Source organism: Zeus faber (genome assembly GCF_960531495.2).
Source record: "Zeus faber genome assembly, chromosome: 18".
Taxonomy (NCBI): Eukaryota; Metazoa; Chordata; class Actinopteri; order Zeiformes; family Zeidae; genus Zeus; species Zeus faber.
Genome location: NC_137210.1, coordinates 5552629 through 5567819, shown reverse-complemented (window position 1 = coordinate 5567819; position 15191 = coordinate 5552629). Strand labels below are relative to the sequence as shown.

Sequence of the window (15191 nt, the reverse complement as noted above, 5' to 3'; positions counted from 1 at the left end):
TTTACAGGCTAACAGACGGTTGTTTCAAAGACAGGAGGGTTGCACTGTGTAGATCACATAATGGTTCATCCCCAAGACGAGCAACCAGGAGACGACCAGGGGGAGCCGATGCGGCGTTCAATGTAAACTGGGAAAATCGTGCCGCGCTTCAGAGAACCCAGAAAACTGTAATACCTACCAAACACGACTAAACTGGACTGTAGAGATATGCAGCTATATGCAGCTATATGTAGCTATATGTATTATTATTATTATTATTATTATTATCGTTATTATTATTATTATTATTATTATTGTTATTATAAATTTTATTATTATTATTATTAGTAGTAGTAGTAGTAGTAGTTGTAGTAATATTAGTATTATTAGTATTATTAATAACTTATCTAAGATTAATGCTAAAACTGAGTTCCATTATTGCACAAAACCTTTCTTGTGTGTTTCCGGCAGGAGGACAAATACGACACCCTTCACTTTTTTTTATTTAACAAAAAAACAATGTAATTTTTTTTAAGCCTTTAGTGACAATCTGAATATGACCACCTCAAAGCGAGCAGTGCTTTTCTTATTTAATACGTAGATAGATAGATAGATAGATAGATAGATAGATAGATAGATAGATAGATAGATAGATAGATAGATAGATAGATAGATAGAGAGATAGAGAGATAGATAGATAGAGAGATAGATAGATAGATTTGAGCTTTTGGCACCTTTCTTCTGCCTGCCAACATTGAATTGCATTTATTTAAACGGCACTGAAAGTTGACCACAAAAAGCTTGGCTATTAATTAGCAAAGACACGTCGAGTGCGCAAAATGGAAAAGAGGGGCGAGAGAGAGCGAGGGAGAGAGAGCGAGAGAGAAAGAGAGAATCAATGAGAGTGGGAGGGCACTTTCTGACTTAGTATCTCTTGTTTTTTACCTCTTTTATTTTTTATTTTGACATTTCTGAGGGATGCTCTTATCAAAGGCTCGACACATTTAATCTGCCGCCCGCTCCGTGCGTCAAAAGCGGGCGCGCCTGAAGCGGCCGTGATCTGCAGCTCGGCGGTCAGCGTGAAAGGAGAGATATATGCCGTTTATTCGGCGACGTTGTGCACCCTTTGTGAGTTGATCCGTGTGTCAGGGTAAACACATCGAAAATCCGTTCTCTTTTGTGGACGCTACGGACGGTGGCTTCTATTGTTCTTCGGCGAGAAACAAGGTTATAGTCCTTAACGTTACCAGAAACTGGACAAAAAAGAAAAATCACTTTGGAAATTGACAATAAAAACAGAAGATTTTCTTTCTGAACGAGAACAAAACCAAAATTAATATCAGATTAAAATGAACTGAAGTGAATGTAATTAACAGTATTTCATTCTTATTAGTTATTTTTTCCCCACATCATTTTGTTGAAATCACTCTTCAGGTTTTATTGACATCTTTTTGTGGCCTCGCATGTTTCCCTTTTTACATCGATGTCGGTGTCCAACAGCGTGGAATTAATTCCATTAGACGGCGATATCACCTGCTTTACCAACCTACAGGCTCTTAATTGAGATACAACTATAACCAAACTGGAACAGGTTGCTAAAATATGAAAAATCTTAAGACGAGATTGGAAATGGGTGTGGTCGAAGAGCTGTTTACAGTAAACTAAAACTAAACTGAAACGAAGACGCAAAGGAGCAGAGAAAACCAAAACAGTTTGAAAAAGAGGAGCTAACATGGACGTGTTGAGAAAATCCTAACCACTGCTGTTTCGCGTATATGTACATGTATATGTCAAATTAAAGGGGGAGGAGTTCCTACAGGCGACGGGGGATGCTTACACAGGGTAAAGTAATCGGAATAATAATTAAAACCTAACCCTTCCACATAGAAGGCATCTTACATCGCACGGATCCTGCAAATGTTCTCATTAGCATGAATCTCACGGCTGCCATTAATAACTAAGGAGCGCGTGTGGCGGGTGGAGTGGGGGAGCAGGGTGGGGTCCGATTCCGTGGGTCACGGCAGGGGGGAGGGGAGGCCACTTGCAGGGAGGCAGAAGCCTCCCTTCAAAAAGCATCACTGTCACTACCGGAGAGGCAGCCCGGCTATTCTGGAGGTTTGCAAATATTAAGATAGTAATGAGGGTTCAAATATTCATGTTATAACGCTGTAAACATAAGGAATTTAATATTTGATCATCTCATTATGCAGGTTGGCAGCGGGGGCGGAATCCTTCATGATCGATGCGTTCACTCTGAACACAAATGTGAGGATCTCGGGACTGAAGATGCCGAGGCTGAGCCACCGTCCGCCAGGGCCTCAGTGGTCCTAATGGAGCTGAACACGTCTGCTACAAATTCTGCATTGCACTAACGTGGCTGAAGTGTTTGCAATTCACAAGGCATGCTGATGTTGTGACATTATTGAACGTGTTCATTGTGTGAATGTGTGTATTAGTGTGTGTGTGTGTGTGTGTGTTGCAGCCTGTGCGTACACACACGTACCATATTAACCAAGGCCCCATTTGCTGGAGCCAATTAGCAGAGAACACTGAGCAGTGGATGGTGGATACATTTAACACTGTGAATAATGCATCATAATATCAGCCATTTATGAATTATACAGCTCCCTGTGTTGACAGTTGTTTCACAGCGGGTTGATATTTATTTATTGCGAACCGACGTAGGAGATCCCATCCGCTTCTCTTTTTTTTTCGCGCCGCTGTTGTTGTCGACGAGTGAATGTGATAAATTGCCGCCGCTGTGCGCATGGCGGAATTCACAGTCTCGCAGCATGACGGAGAGTCAGAGTACAGCACCGCAGCTGCCGTCTGCATCGCACCCGCTCGGTGCGATGCAGACGGCAGGACTGGTGTCCGGTTAACCCAAACGCTTAACAGCAGTTGGATGTTTTACCGCCGGGGTCAAAATAGCCCAATATGCGGGAAGGTGGACTCGCGGTATCCGTGATATAAGAGCAGTCACTCCTCCATTTAAACGAACAGGAAAATCATTCCTTATTTGGAGTGACACAACTTGAAAATGAGCACAATTTGAGTTACCTTGCCTCAGTGCCAAGACGTATTCCTTTTTACCTGAATCACAGAATCTTGCACTTTGACCATGAAAGCGCCGTCTGTACACTTTGAGTTGTTCACCCATTCCTCTACTGTGTGGAGGGCGAATCGCTGTGTCTGAAATCACTGAACCACAGCTAAGTTGGACACACACACACACAGACACACACACACACACACACACACACACATCGGCATAACACAGGCCTCTTAATTCTCACCCACCTACGCAATTCTCAGCTTATTACAGTGCAAACAACAAGAAACCTCAGGGAAACTGGAGGTACTTAAAAAATAAGCCGCATTTGACTTATTGTTCACGCATGGCTTCAAGGCTGACACACACACTGTGATGCTCAGGATTGAGGGTCCCCGGGTCCCAGGTCCCGTCAGGTTATTGTTCTGTACTGGAAAGGACGTTGGATGAGCGGAAAAGGTGATTTTATAAAGTAGTTCTGAACAGAGAGTCTCCTGAGGTGGACCTCTACGGAGATGTGTGAGCGAGAGCTCTGTCAAATGTCTGCATTGTTTATGGGCTGTAGTTGTGCACTTTGGTGCTTTTATTATTAATCATCCAGCCAAGGAGCCTAGCAACTGAGCACGGAAACAGCCATACCTATAATTACAACCAGACAATCAAACATCCAAATCCTCGCCAAACAAGTCAAGTGACAAGCCAGCCTTATCGCCAGTCCAACGAGCATATCGATGAGCCCAACACGCAGCCAGTCAAAGGGTCCGTTAAGATAATTAAAGTAACCGAGGTAATGGAAGGTGGAGCGTGACTCACCTTTGCGATCTGGACACACCAGTTGAGCAGCAGCTGGGAGCCGATGTTGTCCTTGTGCTCGTGGATGTAGTCCAGCAGGCAGCCGTGGGGCATGAGCTGGGTGACCAGCTGGATGGCGGGGCTCAGGCACACTCCCAGCAGCCGCACCAGGTGGGGGTGCTCCATGCTGGCCATGATCAGGGCCTCCTGGGTGGAGACAGGTTACGAACTCAGGCATGTGACAATCGTCCTTTATTGAGATCGGTGTCACCCTCGCCGCCGACTTTCTGAGGCCCTCATCCAAACTGACACTCGCATCTGCATCAAGCAGAGAACGGCCGTGTCTTGTTCCCCCACAATTTGTGAGCGCTGAAGATGTATGTAGCTGTTGACCTTGCTAACTGGCTTGACTATACTAGTATTCTTTTTTGAGAACTCAGTTGACGTCGTCCACTTCGTTGATGTTGCTCACTTTGCTTGATTCAATAACTTTTTTGACTTCGATATTTTCGTATTATTACTTGCTAACTTTGCTCTTATATTATTTTGTTTGTATAATTTTTAAATAACAAAGGCAATCCTGACACAGTTCCTCCCGAGACCTTACAATCCAGGAACACACATTTGTTGTTTGATTACATGACATCCAAATACTGTCAAAAGACACGAGTGTGTGAGTGTGTATATCAGTGGCATTGATGGATTGGCATTGGTGTCCCAACGGTGCGACTTCAGTCAAAATGATGGCCAATGGCCATATGTTGTCCTCAATCCTAAATGTAGATTTAACTGTCAAAGACCTCAAGAAATACCATTTTGTGTAACAGCATATCTTTCTTTTTAGGAGAGCAGCAAGTTTCTATGAGTCACAATCATTTTATTTCACCTCACCTCGACCAGACATATTCCCGCTACACAACGTCGCACACATGCCAAGGGTTTTGAGAACTGTGTAAAGAGAAGGATGATGTATTCCTTTGCCTGTTCATGAAATACTCTTTTCATTGCAACTATATTTTTCACAATTGAGTATAATCGAGCTTAAGATGTATGAGTTACCTATTATAACTAATTACAGGTACTCCGCACTTAACGACCTACCTGTTTAACGACCGTTCGGACTTACGACCTGCTCTCCGACCAGTCGGTATTGTGAGAGAGACAGAGAGAGAGAGAGACAGAGAGAGAGAGAGAGAGAGAGAGGGCATTGTGTAGCATTTATGTGGCCAATGCATCACGCCGCTTGCATAATCCAATCCCCGCTTATCAGCCTGGAGATGTACGCTGATACCAATAGGGTTGGTGGTAAATCATGGTAGTGTGGAGGAAAGGGAGGAATCCTCCAGCTCTCCACCAGAAAAGCCCAGTGGACCTCTGGCTCGGGGAGTGCATCTATCACTCAGCGGCGCTATCCGGACCCCCCTCGCTTCAACTCTCCCCGCTCTTTTATAACCTCGAGACCTCATGAAGATTTTCTTTATGATACAGAACGTTACTTTTATTGAATGTGCTCATTGACCTCGATGTGACAAGATTTCTTTTCTGGACAAGATGTATTTGTAAAAGACAGAGTGCCCGCTTGGCTCATCGCCAACCTTTCTGAAAACGCAAGGTTTTCATTGAACAATGAGAGCGGTTCTGTTTTCGACATGGTAAAAGGAGTCTTGTCTAATTCAGTGCCATTTCAATTCACTCGAGACCAACGGTTCTCAAACCTTTTTTGAGTCGTGTAGATCTTTTTTCAGGGGACTGGCTTTGGAAAAAAAAAGACAATTAACATAAATGATGGATTGTATGTGCTTCGTGGGTGTTTATTTTAAACATTATTAGTAACTAATATTTATTAACATCGTTTTTAAAGTAACCCCTCAGTACACCCGCAGTACCACAAGGATACAAGTACCGCCATTTGAGAACACTGCTCTAAATGGTGAAAGCTACAATAGCAAAAAATACTCCATAGCAAACAGCAACACACTCTTTAATGCTACAGCTCAGCCTGAATATCTCAAGTTGACTATAAGTCAAATTATAGTTGGTTTATACAGAGTTGAGCATTAACTTTGGGCTTTCCTCATGAAGTGTAATCAATTTTGCTTCCGTTTTGAGCAAATTATAGTATAATGGGATAGGATTTTTGTCTATGACATCACGATAGATTCCCTTTTCGCTTCCCTATTGATCGATTGGACTAAATAATCATCTATAAGTCTATCATCTATCATCTATAATGTAAAAATAATCCATTTATCAAATGCCACTCAATTCAACAACTGCAAGAAAGTCCAATGGAATGCTTGGCAAGTTGAAACAAGAAGGGAAGTGTATCACTTTGCCTCTCAGTTCACTCATAACCATGAAATATGCACGCATAATTTACAACAAAGACGCTGCGACGGCTTGCGGTTGCTTTCCGCCTTCTGGAGGTGTTTATCTGTCCCGCGCCTCGTAAAGGCTGAAACATCAAAACGCCACGGGAGACGGCAGCTGGGGCGAGCGCAGTGACTTTCGGGGCGGCGTTCCGCGGTTCAGCCATTTATTTACCCTCCTCCCCTCAGTGATCAGTGCCCTCGGCGGCCACGAGCTGTGACTTGCCGCGAGCTGTGGACCCCCGTTTGGGAAAAGGACCAAAGACAGCAAGCAGTCTGCTGGGCTTTTGATTAGTAGAAGAAGTACATGTCCCAGTTCCCAGGGCTCTCATTTATCCACGTTTGGTGTAAAAGGTTCTTCGAAAAAAGCCTTGTAGCAACCAAAACCCTGGAATTAACAGAGGCCAAACTACAGAACTTGTTTGAAAGTTATATCTATTTGGGTAATAATAATATTATACTGTACGTGGGTGGGCATTAGATATTGTAATAACATTATTTTGGGGGCGGGTAGAGTGTTTTTTTAAGGTTAGAGTTAGAATGAGGAATGGCTGCTGGTGTTGGGTTGTTCGCAATCGATTCTTTTTTTTCAGCCAAATCTTTGGAGTGAACGAACTGAACGGCATCCTCATTTTTCCAACTCATGGAAATAAAACCTGCCGGAAATGTAATCCACAGAAAGGCGTCACCACTTAAATTACGTGAATTTGTTTCGTAAGCCTCGTAAATACGTCATTATGGCCCTACGCAACACCAACCGTCAACTTCCGTCACTGACAGATAGATAGATAGATAGATAGATAGATAGATAGATAGATAGATAGATAGATAGACAGACAGACAGACAGACAGACAGACAGACATGACAGACAGACAGACAGACAGACAGACAGACAGACAGACAGACAGATAGATAGATAGATAGATAGACAGACAGATAGATAGATAGATAGATAGATAGATAGATAGATAGATAGATAGATAGATAGATAGATAGATAGATAGATAGATAGATAGATAGATAGATAGATAGATAGATAGATAGATAGATAGATAGATAGATAGATAGATAGATAGATAGACTGAATACGACTAAGCTGGTGTATTGCTTCCTACAGCTATATTTATTTGATTATTGCTTATGTTTAGCCATCTTTATATTATATTTTATCTCTGCATTTCCACCGTGCACGACCAATACTCTGCAGCATTTTAAAGTATATTATGATTATCATTATAATTTTGATTGCGGTGAAAACCGGGCGATTTGGGAGTGAATGTTGAAACCGGGACATTTCAGTGTTTTACAGATACTGTATCTGTCGGGACTTGGGGCATGCAGCTCAAAACCAAAGCAATCCGGGGCGTCTGTTCACCGTAGTTAAAAGTCTCGTGCTGTAGTACATCGTAGTCAGGCACAAACTAATTAAATTTATCATGGACATTTGTATTTCCTAAATAATATGTAGCCTGTACACAACAACAAAGTGGGGTGTCAAACTTGTTTTAACATCGTTATACACCAGCAGACTTCCTTGCAGGGACGTCGCCTGCAGGGAGCACTCATTGAGCAAGAACCAGTCGTTCGGGAACGTGAGACTCACCGAAAATCGTTTGTGAATCGGTGAACGAATCAGTGAATTCATCTTTTTAAGTGAACTCAATCAAAGAAACGTGTGTCCCTGAAAGGAATCAGCACGCCCACCACTAATACCTGCCTTGTCCTTTGTAGCACTAGGAAGGCCGAGTAGGGCATTGAAGTCGTTTTTTAATCTGGTACTTTCATCAATAGTCTAACTTAAGATGTACTAAGATGCAATACTTGCCGAGCAAGGGTGCTCATGAGTACAGTTTTCCAATGCTCTCTGCACCTCTGCCATTAGAGCATTGACAGCACTCCTAATGACTATTCATTGACAAGCTAGAAGCTGGCGAACGGAGAGGGGGTGGCATTGGTATTTCCCACCTCTCCCTTCCCTTTCTCTCGGGGAGTCACCTGATGAATTGTTCTGCTGCGTTTTGATTGCTCCTTAAATGGTTTCCCGACCGTTCCCAGAGCCACAAAGCGCAGAGAGGGAAGGCGGCCGACGCGCGACGGCGAGCGGTGAGAAACGACTGTAGCGGTTTGGAAAGCCATGGTTTGTTTTCGTCCTTGGAAATAAGCGCCGTGCAGGCTTAAAAACAAGCCCATAGCCCTGATCTTGAGAATGATTTTGTTCACCCGCCTGGACGACCCGCCTACATCACACAGGCGAACGCTCCCCTCCCATTTTTCGGCCACATTTCTCTGTATTCCTCAAAGTGAGCGTCATTTCATCCGCCTTGCATCATCACGAGAAGATAATTTTATTTATTTTTTTTGTGCATCCATTTTTCTTTTTTAAATGAGCTGGATGCTGAATGTTTTATGGACATTATTCTCTTCCACTCTGGGGTGGGAGCCTATGGCGTACAGGGGTTGAGCTTGTATGAATCTGTGTGTGTCTGTGTGTGTGTGTGTGTGCGTGAATAGTGTGTGTGAGAGTTTAAGAGATTTTCTGGGTCTCCTCTACGTCAGAAGCGGGTTTTTATGACAGTCTCGGCGCGGTTGAGAAAAGCCTTGTTTCACAGTGGTGATTTGCGGGACGCACTCCAGCTTTAAATGTACTGTATAGTACAAGCCTTTCATACAAGCTTTGGGAGCCATTTTTGCGAATTGTGGTTTTGAGAGGGCCCGACAGGAATTTTCAAAGAGCGCCAGTCAATTAGGAAGCCTTTTCTTTTGAAATGTACAACAAATCATCTTCCAATGCTATTGAGGAATCATGTCGTCCTGTATTCACTGTGTATTGAACAAAGAAGGCACTGTATCATTTATTTCTTGGAAAAACTGGAAACTCTTGAATCTGGATTGAACTTGCTGGTGTCGTTGGTGCCTGTCTAAAATGTAGAAATATAAAGTTTTGCTGCTCTTGAAGAGCAGATACTCACATCCATGAATTCCACATTGGCCTTGGGTCCTGTGACTTCATTTAAGATCTTTATTGCGACAGGAATCTTTACCGTTTCACCCTCTGGCACCCAGATACCCTGAGAGAAACACGCACAACACACACACACACACACATACACACACACACACACACACACACACACACACACACACACACACACACACACACACACACACACACACACACACACACACACACACACACAATCAAACACACTTTAGATTTGTTGCAGTGAATGTCTTCATACCTCTCTGAGCGATTAGATACCAAAGGGTCATCACATCGTATCATTCTCATGCCGTTTTCAATGAATTCACAACCTAAAAATGGTACGACTTTCTCGTCCTATTCCAAAGTAATTGTTGCGACTGACCTCAATTGGAGTGCTAAAAAATTCAGTGTCTGTTACATCTGCCCCCAAGTCTGAGATTCACCCCACCTCACCCTGCTCCCATCTCCAGCCCAGACAGTGGTTTCATCTGGCTGGTTAATATACCCTGAGCACCCCGGGATCTCGCCGTCTGCCTTAACTTATTCCTTCCTTTCTAACCCACTCAGCCACCTCTCTCATTTTCTGTCCTTAACCATCCTGCTATCCTTCTTTTTTACCCTCTCTCTCTCTCCCTTTCTCCTTCTCCCTCTCTCCCTGTCACGTCTCCTCATTTGGAAGGACAGATTCAGCCTCAAAATTCGAACCTCCGCTGTTGCATCCTAAGAAACATACCGTGACTAACGGGCGTGTGAGTGTGTGTTTGTGTGATTTTGGGTGTTTTTATTGTTTTGTTTTGTTTTTTTTACCTTGTACACTGTGCCAAAGGCCCCAGAACCCAGGATCTTGACCCTCTTGAGTTCCGTTTCCTTGAGGATGCGCAGCTGGGCCTGGTTGGGCGCCGTCCCGCTGGGCGTGAGGGGCTCCACCAGCTGAAACAGCAAAGTCGGCAACATATACATTCGATACACGAGTGCAGGGACTGATAGGGACACCCACCACACACAGCACCACCACAGCCACCAATGGCCAACCCTTATAATTTCATTTCATTTCATCCTCCATTTGTATTTTCCCCATTCGCAAACGTAGACGGAAAGGTCACGCGCCAGTGCGACGCGAGACTCAATCCCGTCGGCCGGCGGATACCATTACAATGACATTTTTAAGCCCCTGGCCCAATCAGCGGCAGTCATGTTCAACCCACGCTCGCCAGGCAATCTTCTGGATCCTTATGTTCCCTGCTGTGGGAGTTGTGTGTGCCTATTAACTCTCTAAACTCACAAGTACCACATTGAATATGAGAATGGGGGGAGAGAGAGAGAGAAAGGATGAGATGGATAGACAAGGGGGAAAGGAGAAAATGAGATGGCAAGGTGTACGTGTGTGTGTGTGTGTGTGTGTGTGTGTGTGTGTGTGCGTGCGTGTGTGTGTGTGTGTGTGTGTGTGTTTGTGTGTGTGTGTGTGTGAGCATCTGGGGGTGTGCGGGTGTGAGGTAGATAATTGCGGAGCTTGAAGAGGAGCGCACACTTTCATTGGTCTCATTACCGCTCAAGTGGAGACACGAATAGGGCGGCAGAGAGTGCGGGTGGTAACCAGAGAGAGAGAAATGGAGAGAGAGAGAACAAGAGAGTTAGAGAGAGCAAAATAGAAAGAGAGAGAGAGAGAGAAACATGTATGTAGTTGGGAGAGGCCTAGGAGGAGCTGTGGCAGGGGGGCCGACGAGGCAGTGCCAGAGGACAGAGGAGAGGAATTACAGAAAAGGAGGGATATAAAGAGGGAGAGTGAGAGAGAGAGAGAGAGAGAGAGAGAGAGAGAGAGAGAGAGAATGAGAGAGAGAGAAAGAGAGAGAGAGAAAGAGGTAGAGAAATGAAGCATAATGTTCGGTAGAGGAAATAGGGTTGGGAGTTGGTCAACTTACCCTGTACCCCCATGTCGTGGCTGACTAAAAAAAACAAAATCTGTCTATGTGTATGTCTATCTGTCAGTCTGTCTATCTGTCTGTCTGCCTGTCTGTCTGTCTATCTATCTATTCCAAGAACAGCGTTAGGGGAAAAATATGGCTTTCCAGCTAATGAGGCTCCAGTGGCCCAAACAAGGTGAAGAGATCAGGACATTCTCAATCAAGACTTGTTTGTCTGATGGATTCTCTTCATAAAATGAACTCACACGACAGGGAGGGTTTTGCGGATGACATATTTAAAGCTGTTGGTGACAGCCATGTTAAGTGTCATGGATTTTTCCATTCAAAAGTTGTGAAATGCCGCATTTCCTCGATCATGAGGAATCCCATGAAATGTCCTGCTACTGCCACCCCATCCAGAGGTTCTACTCCAGACACCCTTTTGAATTGTCTCAATTCCGCTTTTGAGAGACGTAGGTCTCACCAGTGGATCTCACACTCTTGATAATATGAATATGGTGTAAACATTGCCGCATGGAAGTGTCCAGTCAAATATCTGGAAGTGTCCAGTCAAAAATCTAAGTGTTGACGCTACCAATGAGATCCAATCAGATTGCCTGTCCCATTTTACCACTTGTCCTTTATGCTACTAGAGGAAGGAGTGAGCAGTAGGGACAGCACTCAGCAGTAGCATTGAGTTTTGGGAGCTGCTGGATTTGGACCACTGCATGTGGGAACTGTCCATTAAGGATGTGGTTCTGAAATGACTATACGCTACACTACACTGCACTACAAGTCTATAGTGCAGTCCACTCCTGCACTCAATGCCGTGGTGCTGAATTTATGCAGCGCATCACAGTCCTATAATCCTTGAAGCCTGCACAACATACTATATATTATTATATAGGGAATAATATATATAATATGATATATTATTCCCTCTCTATTACCATTTCATGGTATTTCAGCATGGTGAGCGGCGGCTGGATTCTTCCCACTCATACTTCCACAAATACACTGTGAACCGAAGGAACGGTGATTTAATGAATTCCATTTTCAATGTGTAATGTACTGATGACGGCGCGAGTTGAAAGCCGATCCCGTGGCTGCGTACATAGTGTGAAAGAAGCGAGGCTCGTGTGCCTGTGCACATGTGAATAGGTACTCTGCTGTGTTTAAAAAAAAAAGACAGAGAAGCGCACATAAGGGGAAGAGTAGGTACGCGAGGACAGTAATAACTAATAACAGCAATAATGGCACCGCGCTCTTCATAACGACATGAGCGGCAAAGAACCTGACTCTTCACCGGTGCTTTCCTGCTGTAAAGAGGAAGAGAGCAGCCATATAAAACCATTTGCCTCTGACAGGGGAAAATTAAGGGCTTTTAATGTTGCCAAACCCCACTTTTCTTTGTTCCATCCCATCTTTGTCTGTCCCCTCTTCTCCTCACCATTCCTCTATGCTCCTCTCCTCTTCTCATCTTCCTCTGCCGCCACCCCTCTCATTTGAAGAGCTTTTCAATGGCGAGGTCCTTGCTCCCTCTTAAGTAAGGCTAAGTGAACACCTGAACCTCTGGCTTGTCCACAAGCACATCGTATGCTCACACTGTGTATAGAGACATTCTCTATACACACACGTACACTAATAAACTGTGCTTTGCCTTTATCAGTTTTAATTGAGTCCTTAACATGAACTAAGTAATGCCCATTGTCTGATCTCGTGGGAATGAGATCGGATCTCCTTACAAAGGTAACAATGTTTTCGCGCAATGAAAGTCAGCTCCTCTATAGATTTTCATTGACTGGACCTATTCGGTTACGCCGCTGAAAATCCTCTGAGAGACAATTTTTCCCAGAAGCACCTTTAATGGCTTTGTCCGACCAAGAAAGGGCCAACATTGGAACCCTGATACAGCACTGGCTTCTAAAAACGGAGGGAAACGGACTCAAGGTTGGATTCAGACTTCTTGGACTGTTATGACTGGGTTATGATTAGATGTGGGTAGTCCCAGGTTCCTGCCTGTGTTTTTGCTCCATAGATAGATTGATCCTTCCCTTCAAAATGACTGAATGCAACTAGAAGCAGCTGTTTGGTGGTCACACCCATTTTCTTGTCTTTAACCTCAGATTTTTATTGTATTTATTTATTATTTGTCCCACAACGGGGAAATTCACAATTTCTCTGCATTTACCGATCCTAGTATCTGACGCATCTCGGAGCAGTGGGCTGCCATATGGCGGTGCCTGGGGAGCAGTTAGGTGTCTTGCTCAAGGACACATCAACACGCTACCAGGAGGAGCATGGGATCAAACCCGCAAACTTCTGCTTACTAGACGACCCGCTCTACCTCCTGAGCTACTGCCGCCAATTTTTTTTTTTTATATTTATTATTATTATTTTTATTTATTCAGATCTCAGTTCGCTGACTCTCCCGGATTCTCACCTCGGTTTCCAGGAAGCGGCGGAGGGCCCTCTTCTTCTTGATGCGCTTCCTGCGCATGGACACCGCCACGCTCAGCACCACAATCACCACCAGGAACAAGCCGCCGATCACCCCCGCTGCGATCAGAGGTGTTCTGCGAGTCGGGGTTGGGATGGGCGGGGTGGGTGGAGGAAAAGCATGATTGCAGAGCGCCAGGGAAAGAGGGGGATTGAGGGAGAAACCGACATTAGTTCATTTAAAATGTCTTTTTTCAGGTACGCTTTTCAGCGAAAGTTGTAATGGGGAAGGATCAAAGACTTCATTCACACAGGACTTGAGGCTGAATCCTGAATTGTAGCTCCTATCAGGGTAGTTTTTTCTATCTGTTTTAAAATTTGTCCCATATCAGATACCACTATGCACAGCAAAGACATACGTGCACAGAACAGGAAACACATTGTATTTCATTAGTTCATTGATCAGACCGAGAGGGGAAACTTATTTCTACACCGATGGAGGCGGTTATGCAAGGCTCAGAGCAGTTGGATGGTGAAGTGTCTTGCTCAAGAACACTTCAGCAAGCGACCAGGAGGAGCCGGGGATCCAACCGGCAATCTGAAAAAATGACAAGACGCCTAACTCCGAAGCCAATTGTTGAACATGACTTTGAATTTGGATTGAATTGAGGTGTTTTAAAGAACCTTCACACTGCTGCATATCACTGCAGTCCTTTTGCCCTGGCATGAATGAAAATACCAATTCAGTGCTACCGATTCATGTCGGCAAGTTTAAAATTAAGCTATCGAATCCAGTCCTGGCGGTTTTTCAATCTACATCAACATTGACAGGTGGAAGAAAACTTCAAAGTCAAATCTAAACCCGCACTGTGAACGTAACCCACGTGACACCTCTGGCACCGCCACCTCCAGCTCAGACCGATCACAATAACCATCTCGATTCCCCAAAATAAGTCAATCAATTTGGGGAGAACACAGCATGTCAGTCAAAAACCTCCCCCCAAGTCTCCCCCAAGATCTAAGGAAAGAACATTAAATGCTATCACACCCTCAACTGCCCCCCCCCCGCCGTGTGAAAAAAGTCCTCCCTGTCTCTATCTCGCCTCCCCCTGTCTCTCTCTTTCGCTGTCTCTCTCTCTTGCTCCATGGAAAGAAGAGGGTGTTTTTTTTGTTTTTTTTTTTGAAGAGGAAAATAGAGATGATTGAGCTGCGAAATGGGGAGCAAAGTGCTCAGAAGAGCCGCGTGTCGTGTTGTCAAGTTATTAGACTCACTATAATGTTCGCTCCCTAAATGGACGACTGGGGGGAAGGTAAAAGCAGGAGGGAGCGTGCTCAAATGCAATCGCAAGTTTCTCTCCCTTCATCTCTATCTATCTATCTATCTATCTATCTATCTACTTATCTACCCATGTATCTATCTATCTATCTATCTATCTATCTATCTATCTATCTATCTATCTATCTATCTATCTATCTATCTATCTATCTATATATCTATCTATCTATCTATCTATCTATCTATCTATCTATCTATCTATCTATCTATCTATCTATCTATCTATCTATCATCTATCTATCAATCTATCTATCAATCTATCTATCTGTCATCTATCCATCTAAATATCTGTCTATCTATCTATCTATCTATCTATCTATCTATCTATCTATCTATCTA

The 15191-nt window shown here is 44.0% G+C and overlaps 1 protein-coding gene across 1 annotated transcript in view; it reads right to left on the bottom strand.

Annotated features, from left to right (window-relative positions):
* The window catches only part of erbb4b (erb-b2 receptor tyrosine kinase 4b), a gene marked incomplete at its 3' end in the record, with an annotated part of 188909 nt that overhangs the window by 43851 nt on the left and 129867 nt on the right, over positions 1-15191 (bottom strand). The window contains 4 exon segments of the mRNA XM_080019820.1: positions 3845-4030; positions 9163-9261; positions 9984-10106; positions 13521-13653. Coding sequence (XP_079875946.1) covers positions 3845-4030; positions 9163-9261; positions 9984-10106; positions 13521-13653 — 541 coding nt within the window.